This window comes from Maylandia zebra, linkage group LG3, assembly GCF_041146795.1.
Source record: "Maylandia zebra isolate NMK-2024a linkage group LG3, Mzebra_GT3a, whole genome shotgun sequence".
NCBI classification, from domain to species: Eukaryota; Metazoa; Chordata; class Actinopteri; order Cichliformes; family Cichlidae; genus Maylandia; species Maylandia zebra.
Genome location: NC_135169.1, coordinates 41,214,079 through 41,237,126, shown reverse-complemented (window position 1 = coordinate 41,237,126; position 23,048 = coordinate 41,214,079). Strand labels below are relative to the sequence as shown.

Below are 23,048 nucleotides of genomic sequence, written 5' to 3'. Positions count from 1 at the left end.
TGCTCAGTTTATCAAGACACCACATATTTTCAAAAGCGCTCCGACGTTTTCGGAGACGTCTGTTACCCACTAGCTCGTTAGCTAGGCGGGGGCAAGGCTAACTAGAGCCGTGAGAACACCGGACTCCCGGCAAATCGTTTTCAAACCCACCGCCGTCTTTCGCTAGTCAGGTTAAACATATATATAAGTCACTTAGATAACTTAAAAATGTTATTGTTTGGCTTTCTTTAGTATTTGTTCCTGAGTAAATCGGTTTGGCTGAGATTAAAGTTATAGTTTTTGCACAGCTAAAACTGTCAAGCAGACAGCTGATTATCAGAAGTGTGAGACGCTGGAGAATATACTCCGGTGTCCTGTTATATTTTAGAAAGCAAGGAGTTTATTAAACTTCACCGAAACAATCTGCAAATTTCATTAAAAATTAATAAACTACCATCTTGTCTTTATTTTTAGTTAGCACAAACACTTCAAGCTGTAAGCTAATGATAGTTATATAAGACCAGATGCTGCTGGTGCAATAAGCTGTACGCTGTACGTCCAATGGATGATGATCTGATTAGTCGACTAATCGCAAAAATAATCGGTGACTAGTCGACTATCAAAATAATCGTTTGTGGCAGCCCTAATGTAGTATGTAATTTTCTGTAATTCATGCAGTCTGCCTTCACAGATTGTCATGAATGCTTCTAAAGAGCTCACTGAATTTGAGTGTGGTACTGTTAGAACAAGACAGTTTGTAAAATTTCTTCTCTCAAAGATATTCAACGATTAGCTGTGAGTGGGATTATTGCAAAGTGGAAGTGTTTGGAAACCACAGCAACTCAACCATGAAGTGGCAGACTACGTGAAGTTACAAAGCTGGGTCTGAAGTAGATGTAAAAGTCACCAATAAGACAACTTCCTGCGTTGAGCCACCTCTCTGTACTTTCCTGTGTAACAAGAACAAGAAAGCCGGTGTGGCAGTTTCCAAATCGTTAGAGATTTATGAACTAAAATCAGGGATAATTATGACTTTGTTAATCTGTAGCAAAAGTATTGCTTCGATTTTGGCTGCCAGACTGCAGAATACTGAGGTAAAATATTCGCAAGCAGTGCAAACTCTGTGAAAGTGGATCGACTCCTGAGTTTTGAGTCAGGCGTTTTTTTAGTCTGCTCAACTTAATAATGAGGGCCACAGAACATGTAGACACACGGCCATTTCTGTTGGCTAGTTGGTCAAGTACATGTCTCACTCTCTGGTCTTTGAGAAGGAAAGCAAATGGATAAACATACACTTAAAGTTACTGCTTATTCTGCTTATAATAAAAACAGTATCTAATGTGTTTTTTGTGCAAAACTGGGCGAGGCTTAGTCTTCCAAAACATCCTGCAGGCTGCAGTTAGTGACAAGCTTAGATGATAAAGCCTAGGTGTCAAACACACACACACACACATATGGTGTAACGCTAAATCCACTCCACTTGAGCTGCTCTCTGAATTGATTTTTTATAATACATTATCACAAATTGCTTCTGACATTACCGATGTGTGTCTGTAATCAAGGAACAATAAAGATTTAAGGCATTCACAGACTCAGTCTTATATCTCCTACAAAACCACGTAGTACCTTAAAGGCATTCAGCAGCCAATGCATGTGGATTGTATTTCAGTTTTTTTCATGGGGTGGCGGGAGCAGGACAGATAATCATAACTGAGAGGATGAGGTAGGAGCAGTACTCCACCCATCTTCCACTTACACGCACATTTGTATTCTTTTTGCTTGGCTGTGATTTATGTGCTGCACTGAATGGGTGTGCCACAATCAGACAGACAAAATATTTTTCATAACGTAGAAGAACAGCTGAAGACTTGTAATTGAGTAAAATCTCGCAGATTATTGCTGGAATCTGGACATTGCATAGCTCCTCTGGATGGTTACGGAGCAGTATATTAGTCTACTGTTTTTTCTATATTTGTGTCTCATTATGTCTCAATTTGAAACATGACGATACAAAAATTCAACCATGCCTGCTCTTGGAGTTGACTCATACTCAACTAAGGCAGTGTTGAATATCAATAGCTCCTTGAGTATAAATTATTCAGCATAGGGACAAACCTTTCAAGCCTTCTCCCTCAGGATTTGGACGTCCCTCAGAATGTGCTCACCTAACAAGTGCTCCCACAGAATGTATATCCATGCATGCATAACATGCCGCAACATAGCGACCAATCTGTTCTCTCATTTCAATCATCGGCGCGTCTCGGCCTGCTGGGAGAGCGTGGCTCCTTTCCCAGTTCTCTGTCCCGGGCCCCCCTCTGTCTCCTCAGGTACAAAATATGTCTCGAACATCTCAGGGGAAGCAATTAGATTAAGCATTGCTGTCTCCCTGTAAGCACAACCATATATCACTATGCAGAAATTAATATTATGTGCATTTAAATGTAAACTTAAGCTCATTTGGAAAATGGCCAAAATGATTAGCGCATTAGTCACAGAAATGAGTGACATTTAGAGTCTTGTAAGATAAACACAAGGTGTATGTTGAGTGCTGACAAAATTCTGCATTCTGAGATCCTGGTAATAAATCCATGGTTGTCTGGGGAAAGTTTGTGTAATGATGCTTAAACACTTGAGTACAAACATGCAGGTTTAGCAAGTTTTTTATGGGGTTTAAAAGTTACTTGCATCCTTAGCTGTGATAGCAGAGCTGGTATCGTTTTCACCTCTGAATGCTGTGTGTGTCACCATTGCAAGATCTGGTCCTGGCAACACTGATTTTAGCAATCTGGTTCTTTATGAAGAACCAGATTGTGTCCCAGTCATGCAAGATGCAGACATAAATAACGAGGGATATTGATATGATTTTATTTATCCTGCTGCTATCATCTGTTCAGTTATTATCAGCTCTGCTTATGTTGATTATCAACTCTGTCTGTGTGGCAATTGATCAGTAAAGTGTCAGTACAGCTGATGCTGAACCTGCAGTAGGAAAAACATATCATGGTAGTGACATCATCATGGCAACAGGAGTCAGTATAGCTGAGGTGGTCCAACTGATAATTGAACTATGTAGTGCTTAATGAAACGCTATAACTTTTGTCTCTAGCATTTATGTTCCTCGGAGAAGGTCTTAGCAGGTACATAGTGGCACTCTCTTGCACAAAGGTTGTCACAAGGTTAAGATTTCTAAAAAATTGTCTGAACAGTTTTGGTGACTGCAGGACTTTTCCTTTGGTGCTAACTTTAATTCTTAAAGTAACTGGTTGACATTCAAGTGAAACTCATGACTTTCTGCACTTTGTGCACTTTGTATAGATGAGGTTGTGTGTGTGTGTGTGTGTGTGTGTGTATCACAGCTTTCATGTGTTTGAAGAGGATGAGGTAGGATGATCAAAGAGGGTCCACTGCAAACAGCTACCCGCAGCTTGGACTCTTTTCCTCTTCTTCTTGAATAAACCTGCACATACTTGGTCCAAACTTGAAGTAAAAGCCAGATTGCTATGGAGTATTTTCTCTCTACCTCCCTCCCTCCATCTCTCTCTCTCTCTCTCTCTCTCTCTTCCCCTGCTATTCATTCACTGGGTCTTCTTCACTGAGCGGTCCTCGCTTGCCGCTTCTTTCTCCTCCTCCTTCCTTTCACACTCTGTTGATCAGCTCAGGAAAGGGAAAGTGCTTGTGTGAAACCTGAGGATCACTTGCAGACTGAGGAACCGGAGAGAGCAGCCACATCGAGTTTTAGCCTGGAAGGTAAGATGATGCCCAAAGGAACAATTGATAGCAGTTAGTCTGCGCAGTGCACCTCTATTTTCTGTGCAATGAATGACATCCAACCTTAAAACAGACCTTGCGGTTAGAGTAGCTGAATGACCTGTGATCTGTTGATGTCTGAAAGTTTTGCTCTTGAAATGGGACCTTAAGGGGAATTGTACTTACAGTGTAGCGGCAAAGGCAAACTGTCATTGCAGGTGCTTAATGCTCAGACAATCTACTCAGTTTATTTACTTTTAGCCACAATAGGTGGACAAATTTCCTATCTTCTTGAACCCACAGCTCAAAGGATATGAGACGAGCTTTTTTTGGCTACTGAAAAAGGGCATGTGGAAATGTCTCGCATATCATTATAGCTGCGCATAACTGGGGGCAAAAAGAGATTCCAAATTAGCATATCTATTCAGGTGTGTTGCTTTGTGACAGTTTGCGTTGCATGGTGTAGTGGCTGCAGCTATTCATGTTTGAATCTTTACCGGAGGCAATGAAGACCAGCGTCTCTTGTTTTTAATATGCAGTCGAATTATGTTTACTGCACTCTCATAATGCTGTGCATTTAGGGTTATGAAAGTGCTTGTAGTTGTTGGTCGTTGTCCTTGCAAATAACTGCACGCTATATTTCACAGTAGCGAGTCTCCAGCCATGTTTACGCCAAGTAAGACAAACCAGATGAGGGGCGACCTGCAGCATTTCCGCAAAGACTACGGCTTCTCCAGGAAAGTCCTGCTCAACTGCTGCCTGGTGCGGCGCATCATCACCTGGGCCTCGCCAAACCCTCAAGGTACAAAAAGCACAGATTTGTAAGTTTGGAAAGATCAGGAATCAATTCCCATTCAGTGAATAATAAGGGTGGGGGAAAAATCGATACTGCTTAGTAATACGATATTTTCTTGGACAATGCTGTATTGATACAGGGACACAAAATAGCAATATTTCAAAAATTAAATAAATTAAAAAACTTTCAGAATACTACAAATAAGAGCACTTATCTCCCCAGATAAGAAGCAAACTTTCTGCAAACAGTTGCAGTCTGACTCGGACTGACTGCAATCACTCTCAGAGGTTTGCAAATAGTTGGTCTCTAATTAATAAATGCAGACAGATTGCCAACATGTTGTCATCAGTCTGTCATCTGTCTACGTAGACAGCAACATATGTGTCATTTTTGACGATTTATCAGAGGTTATTGCTATATTATCTGAAACAGATTGCATGTAATTGCAAACTTGACTCCCTTCAGTTGCAGACTGATAGCAGACTGATAGGAGAGTGACTCTGACTTATGGCAACATTGATGGCAGTCTCATTTTGCAGCGGGGAAAAAAAACACAACTAAAAGGAAATAAGTTTATTTTTAAAGATACTGACTAAGTTTAACTTTGTAGGACATAACTTAAAAAAGGTGATAAATTGCAGTATTTGTTACTGTAATTCTAAGCATTTTGAAAAATGTTAAAAATTTGATATGTGTGTTTGGTGATTCCCACCTCTAGAAGAATAAGCTGGACTTTATTATGTATGGGCAGTATGAATTCAGTAGAATTTATTCTACTTGTGTTTATTGCTTTAAAGGTGCAGCTACTAACTAATCAAGTATTTTTCCATGAAAGTTTTAGTGACCACAGGAGCAATATACAGAAACAGTTTTATTCAGGATTGCATTCAGATTTCAGCATTACAAAGGAAAATTACAGAATTTTAATCTGTACAATGTAATTTCCTCATATGTAGATGTAAATTATCAACAGGCTAACATCTGATATAGTTGGCTGAGTAGTGCAAAATCTCTATACTATCCCATTGTTACCATGGCCAACTTACTGTGATTGTCCCGTATTATGAGTTACTTCCGATTCCCAAAGTTTTTACCGTAACTGGGAGGTCAAGGAAATATCAGTTTCTACTAGTGAACATTGTTGTACAATGTGAGCAACTAAAGAACTGGAAAATGTATAATAAGGCTGATTTCACTTATGTGATTAGATTTAACAGTAACCCTATACACTCACTGCATGTACTGTTAAATTGAGCTTTGAAAAGAAGAACTGGAGCAAAACGTTGTAAAGCCTTGTGGATCTGATCCATTAACCTCTCAACTTATTACAAAGTTTTGTGTGGAGATATCGTATCGATGCAGAGAAACCAAATATCAATATCTTACTAGATAAATTAAAATAATGGGAATACTTTAAACAAGAGGTCGCCTGATAGGAGGCGACCTTTTTGCAAGCAGCTGCAGTCGGACTTGGACTGGCTGCAATCACTATCAGAGAAAATCTCATAGGTTTGCAAATATTGCTGTCTAATTTATAAGTGCAGACACACGAGTCTGAAAGAGCCTTTGTCAATGAGCACAACTTGAGGAGACTCGACTCAATTAGCTGCTGTATTCTGGTTATATTCCTATAGAACAGGAACGTTGCTGACAGTTTCTATTAAATGTAAATATCTGTCTATGTAGGCAGCAACAGATATGTGATTTTTGTTGATTTATCAATAGTAATATTGTGTTATCTGAAACAGACTGCATGTAATTGCCAACTTGACCCCATTCAATCGCAGACTACTATCAGACTGACACTCTTACACACTCTTAGACTCTTAGACAGGCTCATTTTGCAACAACAACAAAAACACTTAATTGAAGTGAGATAATTTTATCTTACTGGATAAAACAGATACTAATGAAGTTTAACTTTGAGGACATAATTTGCAGTTAAAAAAAGGTGATAAATTCCAGTATATGTTAAAGCTATACTCATGCTTATTGCAAAATGTAAAAAAGTATTGTGATAATATTGTTTCATGGGGTGTCTGGCGATTCCCACCTCCAATAGAGACGCCAGGATTTATGATTTGAACACCGCAAGTCACAGTCGAGCCCTCTCTTGATTACTTCTCAGGTCAAGCATATTTACTACAGCCATATATGCACAACTGGATTCATAGCTACAGTTGTTTTTGTTTTTTGCCACTGAAACTAAAGTGCAGAGAAAAAACACTGAGCTGTCTTTTTGTAAAGGCCAGTTGCAGCAGAGCATACATTTAGCCACCACATGTGATCCTTGCTGTGATGCATTTTTGCTCTGGCTTTAGTTTTATCTGCATACAAATGATCGATTTTTTACTGACCTAGTTACAAGAAATGTTTTTGGTGATCCATCATGGCGTCTTTTATTCTGCTTTTTATGTTTTGCTCGCTGATATTTGGAGATATTTTTATTAATAACATGTAAATCAATTTTTTTTTCAGGGTTTCCTTTATGCGCTTTTAGCACCAGTATGCAGGCACATTGATGTGGCTTTTTTATAATCTTATCTGTTTCTCATTTATTTTTACACTTCTGAAGTTCCCATGATTGCACTATATTTCATTGACATGACAAGCGTTGCCGTTAAAGCATTTGGTAATAGACAGGTGGTCTCCTGCACTTGTATGATTTGCCAGTTGTTAAGATAAATGGGTTGTGTTTGGGTGTGATTTAGCATGCTATTAAACAGTCATGAATATCCCAGCAGGGACTCCTAAATGGCATCTGCAGTAAACATTTTTCTGCAGGGGTAAAACAATAACAGAAGGTCTATAAAACAGCTGTTTTTGTTTTGGTTTTTTTCCTCAGGAATCACAGAAGCAACAGTGAAATTTCACCTTTTGTCATAAAAAGAGTGTTTTTTCTTTGTAGTTGTATTGATTAGATTGCAGCCAGTGGGGCAGGTGCAGTTTCTACATCTCATAATCACTGTGGTTTCTTTCCCCTGCTTTACCTTACAGTTAACTTTTGAATCTATCTAATAACACGCGAGCTGACAAACACAGCTGGAGCCACACCAGGACCCAGGTGTTTCTGTTGGCCACATAAGAATTACGCTTTCATTGCAATCGCTGCTCATTTTTTTGCTGAAAAGGCGCTGCTGTCCCTGAGTGTGGGCTGTATTTTCAGGCCACTGTAAGTTTTTAAAAAGCTGTGGAGTGTATGACACAAAGATACATAATGACTTTTTATAATAGCCTAGCAGAAATGAATTTTCCTTCTTTTTTCCCATTTTTTTCTTGCTTTTTTAATGCACGCATAAAAACAGATTTATGAGTCACCAGGTAACAGAGATTTAACAACAGTTGTTTTGGATTTTGAGCCTCTCTTAGCATATGTTCTTCTTGTAGGTGTTCTTCTCATCTCGAACTAATAACATTATCCCCCCCGTGTTACCCAGAATAACCTCTCAGCATGCCGATGATCACACCATAAACCTGCCAGGTGGCAATGGTACCCTCTGGATTTTCAGGCAGTCTGAGGGAAAATGAACACGCTCAATAAAGCGGTTGTTTCTAGAAATACACAAGCCCCCATGTTGTGTCTCCGGGACAGACGTCTGCTACAAGCGAGCTCTTTACAAATCCCCGCTGTCTATGTGACGCACTGAAATGGGTCAGTTGCTTTATAGGGAAATAGCATGCTGTGCTGCATGCCCCAAAATGTTGCCAACCTGTGCGTGGTTGGAGTTTACTCTGAATGTGCTGGACCTGTGCACATCACTCTCCTGTTTTAAGCTGCAATACATAGAATTGTTAGATTTACCTCATGTGGCAAATGTGCATTAAGTGGAACTTGAAATTTCCATTGATGCCCGTTTTTTGCATTGAACCTGTAGAAATTCTCATACTTTTCCTTGTTGGACACTTGTGGTAATCAGAATTGCACCTGTTCTTTGCTGCCAGCAGAGGGCAGCAAGCTACTGACTAAAAAGATGTCCGAGCTGATGTAACAGTTTGCTGCATTCAGAGATCTTTAGCTGCAGTGCTGTGAGAATATTATTGGATTTGGAGATTTAAGTGAGTCATTTAGTTGGGTTAGGATGATATTACATAAGTATGGGATTAGAGTATGTGTTTAAAATGTACTGCCACCACAAATAGGAGGACTAAAAGGAGCAAAGATGACAGATTTGTTTCTCAGTAATGAAAATAGAGCTTATTGTCTACTTTGAACAAACAAAATGCAGAAATTTAGCTGATCTGCGGAGACAGACTGCAGTAAAAAACATCCCACCAAGATAAAAGGTGCAGTAGGTACCCGTAGGAATCTGGAGCTGCAGCCATCTGCCCAGTTTTATCATGCTTGGCTTTAACTCCATCGATGTACATGTAAAAGTGTGGCCATGACAACAAAACCATAATTTTCAAAGGCAAGAAAACAAAGTAAAACAACCCTACAAGATAAGACTGCTCCGAAATCGTGTCAGAATCGCTCTCAGGTACTGAGACTGTCATAAATCCACAGAATGTCTGCACTGCAGCAGTAATTCAGTGGCCCCAAATGCACTCAGTGTAGCTGGGATGCAGCTTTTTCCTATTACAGCACAATATTGAGGAAGGAAATCAGAATATGACTGCATGGAAATCCATGACACCGAGAATTAACCATTTCAGTGTTCATCAGTGGCAGATATTGCTTGAGTGGAGACGATGGAGAGCTGTTTGAATTATTTCCTTCCAGGTCTTTTTAGCAGATATCATAATATGATAACTGTCACTGCATTTTTAAAATATATTTCCCTGGCTAATATATAACTGTGCATGCTGTGGCGCAAAGAGCAGATCCTCACCACCTTGAAGGCTGCATTTCTTGGTCACGTCCTTCAGAGAGCACAGAAATAGCCAAATTAATTTGCTTTTGCTTTGGCCAAGTCGGTGGTTATGAACTTCTTTTAAAAATTCCACACACGTTCAGATGAATTACCACCTTTTCGTTTTATTGTCTTGTTCAAATCCCACCGCTTCTCCTCTCTAATGTGAAATTAATTTCTGAGAATTTGATCCCACGTCCAACAGTTGGGGATTAGATGCAGTGTCTTAAAGGAACCTTAAACCTTGAGATATAATGCCAGTCTCCATGTTGCTGTATTGTGGAGAACATGTTAGATATCATTAAGCAAATGAGCCTAATTCTGCCCATTTTATCGAATGATAAATCACAATTTTTGCCTGTAGCTTCAGGCCAAACGTCTGCTTTCGATAAAGCAACTCTGTTTCCATTTCAATCTGTTTTCCCTCTTGGTCAAGAGTGCGGGCCTCTGTAGAACTGAGGTGGAAATGGAAAAAGGCAATGATGGATTAGAGAGGTAGCTGAGGCAGCGTGCAGCCTCTCAGTTCAGAGGACAGGGGGAAAAGAGCGATTGCCTAGAGACCGCTGGCTGGCTGCGATGCTGACATGTCCTACTGTTGTCTTTCATTTGATTCATATATTGTGAAAAACACTGCTGGAGAAAGAGTGGACGGGATCCCACAGCGATGCCTTTCCCTGACATTAATCTTATTCATCGTGCCGGCTAGTGCTGGTGGCAGCCAAAGAGAAGGTGCTACACGCCGTTTACAACAAATGGCCCCAGAGATGACGATGGTGAATTTGCAGAACTGCAGCCTCTGCATGCTTGTAATCTAGCTTATATTTCACTAGCAGAGCTGCAGGTGTAGTAGCAGGCTGGGCTCATTCAGCTGGACAAAATGTTTTGTGCATTGTGCTCCCGTGTGTGTGTGTGTTTGTCTGTATTAAATGTTTGTTTCAGTGCTAGAGAGAGATCCTTTAAAGCAGGTTTCTCAAGCATAAGGTCCACGGCCCAGAATCAGGCCAAAAGAGACTCCAATCTGGCCCACTGGACAGCTTTGGAAAATGTGAAAAGGAACATAAGTATTTGACTTAACTGTATTTTCCCCCACTGGCACTCTACACTACACAAGCAATCAATATACAACAGACAAACAGTTAAATGGAAGAAAAAAATTAGTTTTTTTCACTATTTAATACTTGGAGCACAGAAACTGCTTGTGTTAGCCAAAGCATACATGATTCAAGAAGCACTTTCTTCCACTGTATTTGACTCAGTAGCGAGCCTGTCAGTCTGTTTCTCAGTCTTGGCCATGACCCGCACCCATGATAAACAGGGATTAGCAGCTAACAGCCAGGGATTAGTCAGAGAATAGGCGACCCCAGTGAACCATTTTGTTTGTATAACACCTTAAAGTAGCCTGTTGACAGACAGTGGCACTCCCTCTCCGCTTTGTCAATTGGATACAGCTAACTGAGATGCTGGCTGGTTGGAGACGTGACTGTGCACCAGTCATATATGTAACCAAGCTGGGTCCTTTTGTCCAGGCTATACAAGGAGCTCTTTCTACACATCATTAAAGATGCATTTCTTGCCACATGCAGGTGTTTTTTCACAGACTTGAAGTGTTTGATTTTCTGAGGGCAAATATCTGTGAGGCTAAGCGCTGCTTCTAAGAACAGATGATTTTGGCAATTGGTTTAATGGTTTAGTCATTTATTGCTTAAAAGTACTTTTGGAGTCAAAACCCATTGATTTATTATCATTTATTATGACTCGGCAGTCTTTTCTTATTGTTATTGTAGCCTGAAAATCTTTACTGGGATTTGAATTCACTGTTGACCTTTAAAAAAGCACTTCAGAGTTTCCTCATTAAGTTTCCCTTCAGAAATATCTTAACGTGGCTTAGTTTCACCAAGGTACTGGAAACATTCCTCTGAGGTTTTGGTCCATATTGACAGGACAGCATCACACAGCTCTACCAAATTCCAGAGCTGCTCTCGGCGTGACACAGCCCTTCTCATGATAACCTACTATATACAACTAGGTCATCTGAGTGCATTGAACTTATTGAACTTATTGTCATGTTCAAGAACCAGTTTGAGATGATTTGAGCTTTGTGTGTGTTATCCTACTGCAAGCAGTCATGAGAAGATAGGCACACTGTGGTTACAAAAGGATGGACATGTACAGCAATAATACTCAGGTAGGCTGTGGTGTTTAAATGATCTTTGCTAAATAACCACCATCAGCATGAACTGTTTATACAAGGCAGGATGGATCCATGCTCACATTGTTTATACCAAATTGTGACTCTGCCATCTGAATGTTGCTGCAGAAATCAAGTCTCAGCAGACCAGGCAATGTTTTTTCCAGTCTTTGATTTGGGTGAACCTGTGTGAATGGTAGCCTCATTTCCAGAGCGGTCTTCTGCTGCTGTAGCCCATCTGCTTCAAGGATCAACATGTTTTGCATTCAGAGATGCTCTTCTGTGTTATTTGAGTTACTGCGGCCCGCTTATCAGCTCATAGCACTTTAGGCCTCTGACCTCTGGCATCAACAAGGCATTTTTACCAGAGAACTGACGCTCACTGGATATTTAGTCTTTTTATGACCATTCTCTGAAAATCCCTGCAGATCACCAGTTTCTATTTTCAAAGTCACTTAAATCAGTTTTGCCTCCCATTCTGATGCTCACTTTGAACTTCAGCAGGTTATTTTGACCATATCTACATGCGTGATTTTTGGCCATGTGGACTAAATGTCTTTAGAGTGTTTTTTTTTTTCAAATATATTTTCTAAAAAAGATTACTTGAAATAATAATCAACAGCAATGGCTCTTCAAATAACTCTATATTTCTTTAAGTAGAGCAGAAAGCAGAGACTTTAAAGTTTCAAATCTAGTTATAGACTGCAAAAATACTGGAGGAGAAGTTTGTTGGAAGTGTAATTAATCATCAGCTTCTAACTTATCCTTAACCTGGCTCCAGTCTTTTCCTCATACGTCCTCCTTTCTCTACATGTCTGCTGGTGATACAGCCCTTTTCATGGTAACCTACTTCAGTCAAGTGTTTGTATTCTAGCAGCGGCCTGGGCCCTCTATAAATAGTCCCTGCTGATTGATACCCAGCACAGTGAAGCCTCGTAAGCGTTTGGCTGCTGCTGGGCAGAAATGACTTTCTTGTGTCTGTGCCACTCGACATTAACACACCTGTCCCTGTCATGGTCTAATTTATCTGCCCCGCATGTGTCAGATGCCATCCAAGTTACAGGCAGAGGTTCAGACGCAGGCCTGAAAGAGCGCACAAGTTCAGTCATGTTTCCCCCAGAGACGTGTCTAATAAGGTGTTTTGTATTTAATGTTCATGATGAAGGATAAGCATCTCTGGCCAACTGTAGTTTGGTATGTTCAGGTCTGGATGTTAGAATGTTTTGTGTACAGTTGTTTTAAAGTAATTCTGAGCTTCATAAAATCATTGTAACAAAGGACTGTAACAATGCAGGAAGTACATGGAGTTGTAGTAGCACAAGTGGTTATGCAAATAGGAGTTGCTTTGGTATTTTCCCTGTTCAGTTATTTATGACATTGATGGCATGAAAAAAGGAAACTGCTCCTGTGTCTGGTAGTTTTCAGATGCAGAGCTCTACGTCTGGCCAAGGGGAGGAGTTTAACAAGGTTGTTGGCAGGGTGTGAGTGAGCTGCTTGTTTACAGGTACTTGTTGATTTACAGTCCTCTAGGGTCAGCAGGGCAGCACCAAAAGACACATAAGTTCCCATTTTTATACATCCGGAGGTTGTGTGGTCGGAGGTGTTTGGGTTTTCCGTTTTATTTTCACAAATGAAATACCTCAGGAATGCCTCGGGGGAATGTGGGAGGACCGTTCAGTTATTGCCAAACTGACAACACAGTGCAGGAATGCATGCATTAATTATGACAACGTTTCATACAAATACCCATCGCTATATTTCCTCAGCTGTTTATCAAGCTTGGGTTGCTGGAGACTGTTATAAGCTGTCATAGAGCAAGAAGGCAGGTTACACTTCGGAAACAAAAACACACTTCCTGTTGCGTCTGTTTATAGCCTGGCCCCAAATGATTTTGGTTTTATTGTTTTGTTTTTTCAGTTTTTTATGATAGGCATGCTCTTTAACTGGCATTTGACTGAATAATAAGGCTATGTTTTAAATTTTAAATCATGCTTTTTATTTGTTTTTGTTTCTAATGTCTCTGTAAAGCACTTTGAATCACCTTGTTGTTGAATTGTGCTATACAAATAAACTTGCCTTGCCTATGTAGTTGAGTTTTTTTACTTATTAGAACCCTGTTCAAATTGTGCAATAACAATTATCGGCACAATGTGAATACCCTCCCAGTTTCTCTGGTTAGAGCTCCTTTGTGTGCTGCTATCCTGCAGTTTAGCCCACGAGACTAATGAGAAGTGATTGATATCATTAAAGCAAATTTATAGCACTGGTGACTATTTTAACCAAGAAGGACATCTCTGAGCAGCAATAAGTAGATCTGAGACAGTAGAGGAGAAGAAGAAGGGGGGAGGGAGGGTAGAGTAATTAAGCAGGAGAAATGTTGGAAGGACTGGATAAGGGCAGTGCATGAGGAGTGATAGAGACAGATGGCTGAAGGTGGAATCTCTGTCAGAAAAGGCAGAGAAATGCTACTTTTTACATTCCTCTGAGACACAAGCAGAAATCTGTGGAACAGACTGGAGTCTCCTGCAGCCCTTCTGATAAACCTGACCGTGCATGACAACCATAAGAAGAAAAAGATACATGGAAGCATGCTTGTTTTCTTTATATAAGTGTTTCCCCACCTCCTTTAAATGAAGTTATGAATCTAAAGACTGAACCTGGGATTAGGACCAAGGCCACCACTAGAGGGTGCCTCATAGGCCCGCCGCATTCAGACAAACAGCGCTATCAATAAAAGTGAGTGAATATTGGATCTTATGAGTGGATGCGTTACATCTCCCATTCTTGGCAGTCTTTGTTTGTATGATGTATGATATTTTTTTATTTATTTGTAAGATGTGATGCTTGTATTTGTGCTTGCTTTAATGCAGATCTGAATGTTTTTTGGTTATTGCAAAATTTTATGGGACTTTTATGGGACTTTGGCTGTAAATCAACAGTTTTGCTAAAATCTGGTATGTTTACATCATATAGTATCTTAATTGATGTCCAATTAACATGCACACAGTAGAAGGAAAAAGAAGGAAACTAAAGCACTTCTAAGAAAGTAGCTTTTAAACATCTAGCCAAAAACTCCTCTGTGCTGGAAAGACTCTGTACTTGAACAGTCGTCCAATTTCACAAACCTCTTTGATAATTTTGAGTTTGTGTCTTCTTTAGTATGATGCTGTCTGACTGTTTAGGAGTGAATGGGTATTTTGCTGCAGCAGATTTGAACTTCGCCAGGAGTTTGTCTCTCCATGTGATTCCTTCAGATCTCCCAAATGCCCATCAGTAGGATCTGCAGCGAGTGAATATGATGTGCGATTCCTCCTGTTATCCCACAACTCTGAAATCTATGGGCTTCTACAAAAATAAGCCTCATTTTCTGTGCAGCTTTGGTAATATTAGATATGTTTGCAAATTACACATGATTGTTTTGGTAACATCATGTTAATTACAGTGGCATTACTATTTCCAGACAACACTGAGCCCTACATGGGTCATACAGTTATATTTTTAGCCTGAATTAGCACAGTAAGTCAGTTTCCTTTGAAGCACCAGCACATGCCCTGGGCCTTGATTGATCCTCAAATTGATCTTTTACTGGCATAATAGGAGTAACTGCTAAATAAAGCTCACTTTATCCTTTATGTCAACCCTAGAGTCTATTTTTTGCTTTACAATGGGGAGCTGGTTTCTTATTAGTCCCTGACTGGGGTAATATCAGGAAATTCATCTTTGTGGCCCTTTTAGGTTTTTCTTATTTTCACAGTTAACAAGGTTGAGAATTTGTTACCATTGCAGCCACAGATTAAGGGCAACCTCTTTGTTTGCTGCTCCACAAATGGCATCAGTCCCATTTGTTCTTACTTGAGGGAAAACGAGGAGTGTCAGTGCTCCCAGTGGACAAGACCTATCCTTCTTAAGTAACTGTTGTAGTTTGTGGATGTTGCTCTGTGGGCAGATGCACAGCCTGTAGAAATGAGGTCAACAAACCACACCAGGCCTCCTGGAAGAAACCAAACAAAACTAGGTCATGGAAAAGAGATGGCTCTCAGCTGGCCTGCAGAGCTTTTTAGCATGGCACAATATATGCTTTGTTATGACAGTTTACCCTCAACATTAACAAAGTCATTCACCACAATACGTTTTCCATTTGCGTTCTTCCTGTGTGTTTGACATTGTGAGTCCTGCTAAACTAACAGTGCCTATGGTAATGCAAAGTGAAAAGCAGTATTAAAAGGACTTTTACATTATTTTGCAGTATTTTTAACTCTAGCAGACTCTGCTGAATTCTGGTTATTTACAAGGAAGACATGGTCTCTTTTCCATCAGTTGCAACTTGAAGGATTGGCGCCTTTTTGTGAGCTAGAGTACATTACCCCACCACATAATCCCCATGTGATGCATTTCCTTGTACTTCTAGGAGTGCTTACTGGCAATCCACTTCTGCTGATGAATTTCAAACATGATGGCCTCCCAGTAATTACAGTGCTAATGATCATTTGTACTGCATGGTGGTGGGTGTAATTTGCCCATTCCCATGACAGCGACTAAGTTGTTTTTATTTTTCTCATCTTAAAGGCATTCATTCAGTAAATAGCTTTTTTTTTTTTTTTTTGCAAGAGAGAATTGTGCCCCTCCTGATTTAAAGGTTCAAAAGGAAGCCTTCATAATTAACTGAATTAAAAGTTTGTTGATAGGATGACTGCGTAACACTGAAGTTAAAGTATGTTTCTAGCATGCCTCTGAATGCCACTTCCAAATTAGGGTTGCAGTTGTTTGGTCTGACACAACCCACAGTATTAAACACAGCAGGCAGCTGCAAAACCCCTTGGTAGAAATGAGATCACAGATAGACTATATTTCTAAAAGTATTCACTTGTTTGCCTTCACACTCATAAGTTAATGAAGTTAAGTGAAATACTATTAATCTATATGATTGGCCGAATATTTGCAGCTAAAACAACTTCATCTCTTCTAGGAAGATTTTCCACAAGGTTTAAGAGTCCGTTTATGGGAATTTGTGACCATTCTTCCAGAAGCTCATTTGTGACGTCAGACAGTGATGTTGGACAAGATGTTGTCTCCCAGGTTGGATGTCAGTTAGAAGATGGAGATGGCTTCTGTTGTAAGCTGGATGAAACGGTATCTCCAAGGGGAGAAATTGATGATTGTAGTAGACTTTAATGGCCATGTTTAATGGGAATAGAGAAGACAAGGAGTTGTTAGATGGTGTGGTGACACCACTCCATCTAACAACAAATGCAGGAGAGGAGATGTGGTGGATTTCGCCGTTTTGGAGCATAGTCAGCCAATATTTTGGAAAGGGAAGGTTTATAAGCGTGAAACCTGCTGTGTTGAAGAATTTGGAGATGATGGCACAGACAATGAGATGGAAGGCCAAACTGGAGGTTTCAGAAGGGAAAGATGTTAAGATTTTCATTTTGAGTGACCAGAATGGACACGATTAGAAATGAGCTCAAATGGACGGTTTAGCAGTTTGGAGACAAAGTTTGGTTTGGACATGAGGAGGCGGGAGAGCGGATGAATATTAGACAAAGGATGCTGAATATGGATGCCACTGGCCCACTCTTCTTTACAGCATTGCTTTAGTTGATTGATGTTTGTAGGCATTTATTTATATGCAGCACAATTAAGACCATGCCACAGTAAATGTCTGGATTTTGACTAGGCCATTATAGCACCTAGATTCCTTTCTTCTTCAGAGTTCATGGTCGACTCAATGACTGCAAGGTGCCGAGGTCACGTGGCTGCAAAACAAGCCCAAATCATCACTTTGGTCTTGTCTGTCTAAAGGACATTCTTGGGTTCAATGCACAATCTGACATTAGGGTGAATTTGCTGTGCTGTCCATTGGTATTGTGTTAGCACATACCCGAATGTTACAGACCAACAAACAGCCAATAATTCTCCTTTTTTCTTTTCACTGATGTTGAATTTATCAAATTAGTTTGATTAGCAACAACTTTCTTGTAGTTAACCTCCTTATTCCTAAGGAAGCAGTAAGACTATAATTAGTTCTTTTTCATATGGCTGAGCCAAACTAAGGTACAGTTTAAAAGTTTATATTAGCAACACTTTATTGTGACTATAGACTTGTTTAAAGGTTTACTTTGTTATAGCTTAGTGTGACTTTTCCTGTCAGATGAGGTTCAGTGTGGTTGAATTTTCGATCTATGTTCTGCTCTGTAGTTCAGCCTTCACTCTTTTTAAGTGCCCCCTAAGCTCCTGCAGTCTCTGCATTGTCCATAAAACTGGCAGATAGTGAGCCTTTGTGGTTTAGCTCTGAATCTGTGAATCATGAAATAAAAAGCAGCCACACAGCAGTAAACCCAATCTCCTGCCTCGTATTTTTTGTCCTCTCCATCAATGCTCACGGCAACTTCTGCCACATTATTAGTGAGCCAACTAAAGGTGGCCTTGGTGAATTTTTTCCTGTGCACTATAGCTCTTATGAATGATTTAGCGTCTCAGAATGAATGAATGTTCGCACTACATCCAAATGCTCAGACCATCCTTTGGTTCAGCTTTTCAAGCTTTTTTGAAAAATACGTCTTTAAGGTAAAAAAGGACATATGTATCCCAGACTTACTGATACTATCACTGCTGTGCATATTGCTTCTATTTAGCCTCACACTGAGTGTTTGGAGAGTTTGAAGGAAGACTGATTGGCTCTTACTCAAATACATTTACATAACCAACTCCCACATGAAAGGCTACCATATACAACAAGATTAATGTATTTATTTTAAATTGGATCAAAGTAACAGTATTTAAAACAAGCCTATTCAATCCCTGAGAGATGGAAACATTTGTTTTTCTTCTTTGAAAAATTAGTTTGAACAGCAGCTTCCTCCACTGCCTGATCTGCAATGAGTTCCTGGCCGGCATATCAAAATCGATGCCCTAGAAAATCTGTGATTCTTTTCAAGCTCAAAATTTGCATCTAATTTCACACTTTCAACAACATTTTGGACATTTCCAGGCTGGAAATGAAAACATGGAGATAAAGCTGTGTCTTCATCCACAACTCAGACACAAATATAACCGAATGCAATGACTTGTAAATCATTTAACCGGCACGTTTTATTGTAAATAGTACAAAATTAAACGGAGAAACTTTGTGTTTTTTGATAAATATGCATTCACTTTGAATTACACGCCATCAACAGGGAAATGAATGTGTCTGGCATTAAGGTTGTGTACTGCAATGCCTGAGGAAAATAAAAAAGAGACTGAGTTTAAATCCAGTGTGGACTTTTCTGTGTGGAGTTTGGATGTTCTTCCTGTGCATGCATGGGTCCTACAGATAATTTCAAGAAACTCTTAAAACACACTTTTAGATCACAGATCCCTCATTTAAGTAGTGTTTCCATTTAATATTAATAATAATAATAATAATGTTGATAATTCTAATTATGCAGATGTACCTACTAGTGAGTTTAGCCACAGGTTTGTTCATTTTTCATATTTCTTTGTGTTTTACAGGCTTTTTTGTATTTTTATATTTGTATGTGTGTGGGTGTTCATGTATGTGTTTCTGGTGGGTTGTGTATTTGTTTAAATGTCTTTTTTTAAACACACACCATGTTTAAAAAAAATGGTTTTATGTGTTTTTATTTGAAACCTTAAAAATGGAACTCCAGATGACTAACAGGGACCTGTGCGTTAATAATATATCATAATCGTTATGAATAAATCACAGTGAAACACAGGTTTCAGCTATTATGTCAAATAGCAGGAATGGTCTTCCCCGGAGAAGTGATAAATCAAAAAAGTGACGGTCTGGAACATTACCTTAACATTCAACACTGGACCAACTCCATTTCGAGTAGGAGCAGCACTCTGCAGTATAAACCCATAATTTAAATGCCATCTACATCTCCCTGGTGACTGTCCCCTTTTCCCTATTCCATCACCTGTGGAAAATAGTTTAAGATTCATGATGTCTGTGTCTTTAGTGTGCCAGCATACTTTAGAAGCCTGGCTGGAATGGGCCACAGTAAATACAGGGGGACTGATGCTTTCTAGATCATTATTGGTTTTTGCTCTCAGTGAAAATGAATGCTGACCCCTCACTCAATCAAACCGGCTGATGAGGTTCTGGAAGAAACGATGAAGTTCATTACTGTCCCTGCTGTTGATGTGTTCATTACTCAGATTTATGGTGAATTCCTTCTACTTTCTTCACTTTTCATTCTGTCTTTCCTCTTCCCATCACCTCCCAGTATCAGAAACACAGGTTGAAATTCCACAAGAAATGTTTCCAAAAGCTGTTTCAAGAGTTTTTGAGTTGTTAAAGGTGAGCAAGAAGTGTTACTCCCTACTTAACATTAGGGATCGTGGTAGTTGGTGTTCCTGATCATGTCATTAGAAAATGTAGTGATCGTTGTCTTTTCATTTTCATATCAGCATTGCTGAGGTTTGGTTTGGTGATCCACTGCATCCACTGTGTTTTTCCTACACAACCTTCTCTAGGGTTTAGGATTTTATTGTAGTAAGCCAGCTGGAGTGGGTGGGTTGTGCGGACACCCAAATGTTTTAAGTGTGATAACTCAAAAATGAGGTGACTTAGAACTGGGATGAGTTTGAATCTCGCTGATCTCGACCTCAAGGTCACTTTTTCTGATTTTTAAGTTAATACCACACGGGTATCTAAAGGTGGCTGAGATTTAACACTGGCAGCTGCCAGTATTTTTTAAACCATTGCCAACATTTGGTGAATCAAAAAATCTGACATATCAGACTATATTCTTTTTCTTTCAGACACAGGATATGTGTAGCTTTTGTTATGTATTTATAATCCCTTAATAAGATAATATAACAAAGCAGTTTAAAAATAGTCCAGTTAGCAACACAAACACAACGACCAGCTGGTCGTTGTGTTTGTGTTGCTAATGAGGAAGTAGCAGAGTTACCTATGGTGGACAAACTATGCGACACCATCATCGTTGAAGGGTGTTTCTTCGGTCTCGTATTTACTTTCAAACAGATGACTGGACAAATGCTGCCTGGTCCAATGAGTTGGCTTTTAATGTAGGGTTAGAATTTGGTGTAAACAACATGAAAACATGGATCCAGTCTGCCTCGTATCAATGGTTCAGGCTTATGGTGGTGGTGCAGTGGTGTGGGTAATGGTTTCTTGGCACGCTTTGGGCCCTTTAGTACAAACTGGACATTGTTTAAACACCACAGCCTACCTGAGTATTGTTCCCAACCACATGCATTTCCATCTTAATTGCCCCGTGGGGATAAATAAAGTCATTCTGATTCTGATTCTGATCTTTTGATGTAACCTTGTTGCACAATGCTCAGATCATCTCAAATCGATTTCTGGAACGTGACAACGGGTTCAGTGTACCCAAATCACCTCCACAGTCACCAGATCTTGGTCCAATAGAGCACCTTGGCGAAGGATCATGGAGGTGGAGCTGACAAATCTGCAGCAACTGTGTGACGCTGTTGCGTCAATATGGACCAAAATCTATGATAAACGTTTCCTGATACTTGTTGAATCTTTTTCATTAAGAATTAAAGCATTTATGAAGAAAAAGCAGGTCCAACCTGGTACTAGCAAGTTGTACTTAATATAGTGGCTGTGGAGTGTACAAGCAAGACGTGAGTAATCAGTTATTGAACTGCAAAGTTATAGCAAAGTTAATTCTATGCATTAAGTTTTTATATCTCAGTGACCACTGAAATTAAAGCTGATTTAGATAATCCTTCAAAGTAACTGCCCAAATCTGTGCTTGGTAGCCAGATTTGTTTTAGTGATGTCTCAGAAAAGTGTTAAAGACCTACTGAGGACTCAAAACTTGTGGTTTCTTAAGTGTCATGACTAAAGAGTGTAATTTAAGTCTGTAACAGTCGAAATATATTTTTAACTACACCATTAGATGTAGATCATGTAAAGCAGGAGGGTTTCACAAGCACTTAGCTTCTACGTAAATGCATCTTCACTGCTCCTTGTGACTTTATAGTGCTTGAGCATAAAAAGGCACCTTGCCCGTTAAACAGCGCCCACCAGTATTAAACCGTACTGTGTGTTAGGTGGAAACATCAAGCATGAGCATCAGCACTTACATTGTCACGTTCGCTCTGCAGTCAGGTCGTCCGCATCCATTAACAAGCTGCAGGGGCCCTATGCATTAGCTCACATTATAATCTATACAGCATGCTTTTGCTATTTGATGTCCACCAGTTAAACAGAAGGTCACCTGCTCTGCTGACAGATGTGGGCACTGCTACATCTGGTACAGAGCCAGAGAGCTGCCTTTTACAGCGTCACAAACTGACATTTCCAGCTCAGTCCTGTGTACCCAAATCTGACACACTGTCTATCTTATACGAGCTGTCAGAAGTCATATTAAAAATTCATACAAGTTTTATGTCCCTGTAGGACTTTATTTGGGGATCTAGAATACACGCTGTTGGCTGTACTAGCAAGTGAGCATGAAGGGCATTGTTCAGTGGGATAATGAGGTGTTGGACCTCATAAGGATTTAGGGAAAAAGGTTTGCAGCAAAATTCAAAGCGCTCATGTTTGAAAGCATATCAAAAGAAATAGCTGAACAGGATCACAGGTGAATGTGGCTCCAATGTCACCTCACACTTAAGAGCCTTAGGGATTGCTTCAGACATCTGAAGAATTTAACAAAAGAGGAATACGTGGCTCGTTTTCCACATCGAACCTTTTCAAACTCCTATTAGATTTTGGCCACAGTGAGTTCATTATGTGTGTAACAGAAAATCAGTTCTCAACAATAAATCAAAACTGCGCATTAAGCCTTGCAGTGTGAAAGCAGCTTTTGTCAGCAGGCATTAATATAAGACCTAATGCCCCTTGAAAAAGAGTTGGAAGTCAGTTTTGCCATCTCAGAGCCTGCAGTTAAAATGCAATCGGGACGAAGTATAGCGTTCGTTTTTGAAGTGCTAAAGTTTTCGCTGTGTGTATGAGTTTTCAAGTACGGGCCCCCTTTAGATCCATGCGAATGGACGTATAAAGTGAGTCAGCCTTATCAGCGTCTTGTTCAAGAACCTTCATCTCCTCAAATAGCCCAGGCGAGATACCCGAGTGTAGATAAAATGTCGAGCCCAAGGAATAATGACGGAGATATACAGAGCAATGTCCTCAGCAGAAGGAAACAGAGATAGCATTTCAGGTTTCTCTGTGCCATTACAGGCACCCAGATTTATAACGAGGGGATCACGTAAAGTTTCCGTAACGACCTTTTCAAAACAAACCCCTTAATTCTAAACAATGCTAATGAATGCCAATGAAGACAGACTGCAGTAGGCATCTAGACAAGCGTTTGGGCAAAACGCCATTTAAAACCTGCCATATGTTCAGAGTAATGATCCATCACTCTGAAATGCAGAGTATACAAACACACAGCGCATCAGAGTGATCTGTAAAGAGCATACAAAGCAGGGGAATGGACTTTAATTTCAGGAGGCATCCCATATGCTTTTCAGGAGTGCC

The 23,048-nt window shown here is 39.9% G+C and overlaps 1 protein-coding gene across 3 annotated transcripts in view; it reads left to right on the top strand.

The window, feature by feature from the left end:
* kcnip4a (potassium voltage-gated channel interacting protein 4a) overlaps window positions 1-23,048 on the top strand; it is a 161,045-nt gene that overhangs the window by 12,177 nt on the left and 125,820 nt on the right. Inside the window, exons 1-2 of one of the 3 annotated variants that reach the window (XM_012919985.3) lie at window positions 3,580-3,726; window positions 4,374-4,528. The exons of 1 other annotated variant lie outside the window; for it this stretch is intronic. In XM_012919985.3, coding sequence (XP_012775439.1) covers window positions 4,390-4,528 — 139 coding nt within the window. In that variant the 5' untranslated portion in view covers window positions 3,580-3,726; window positions 4,374-4,389. Of the gene's footprint in view, window positions 1-3,579; window positions 3,727-4,373; window positions 4,529-23,048 lie in introns of those variants that run through there. One more of the 3 variants, XM_023153255.2, reaches the window with a different exon arrangement.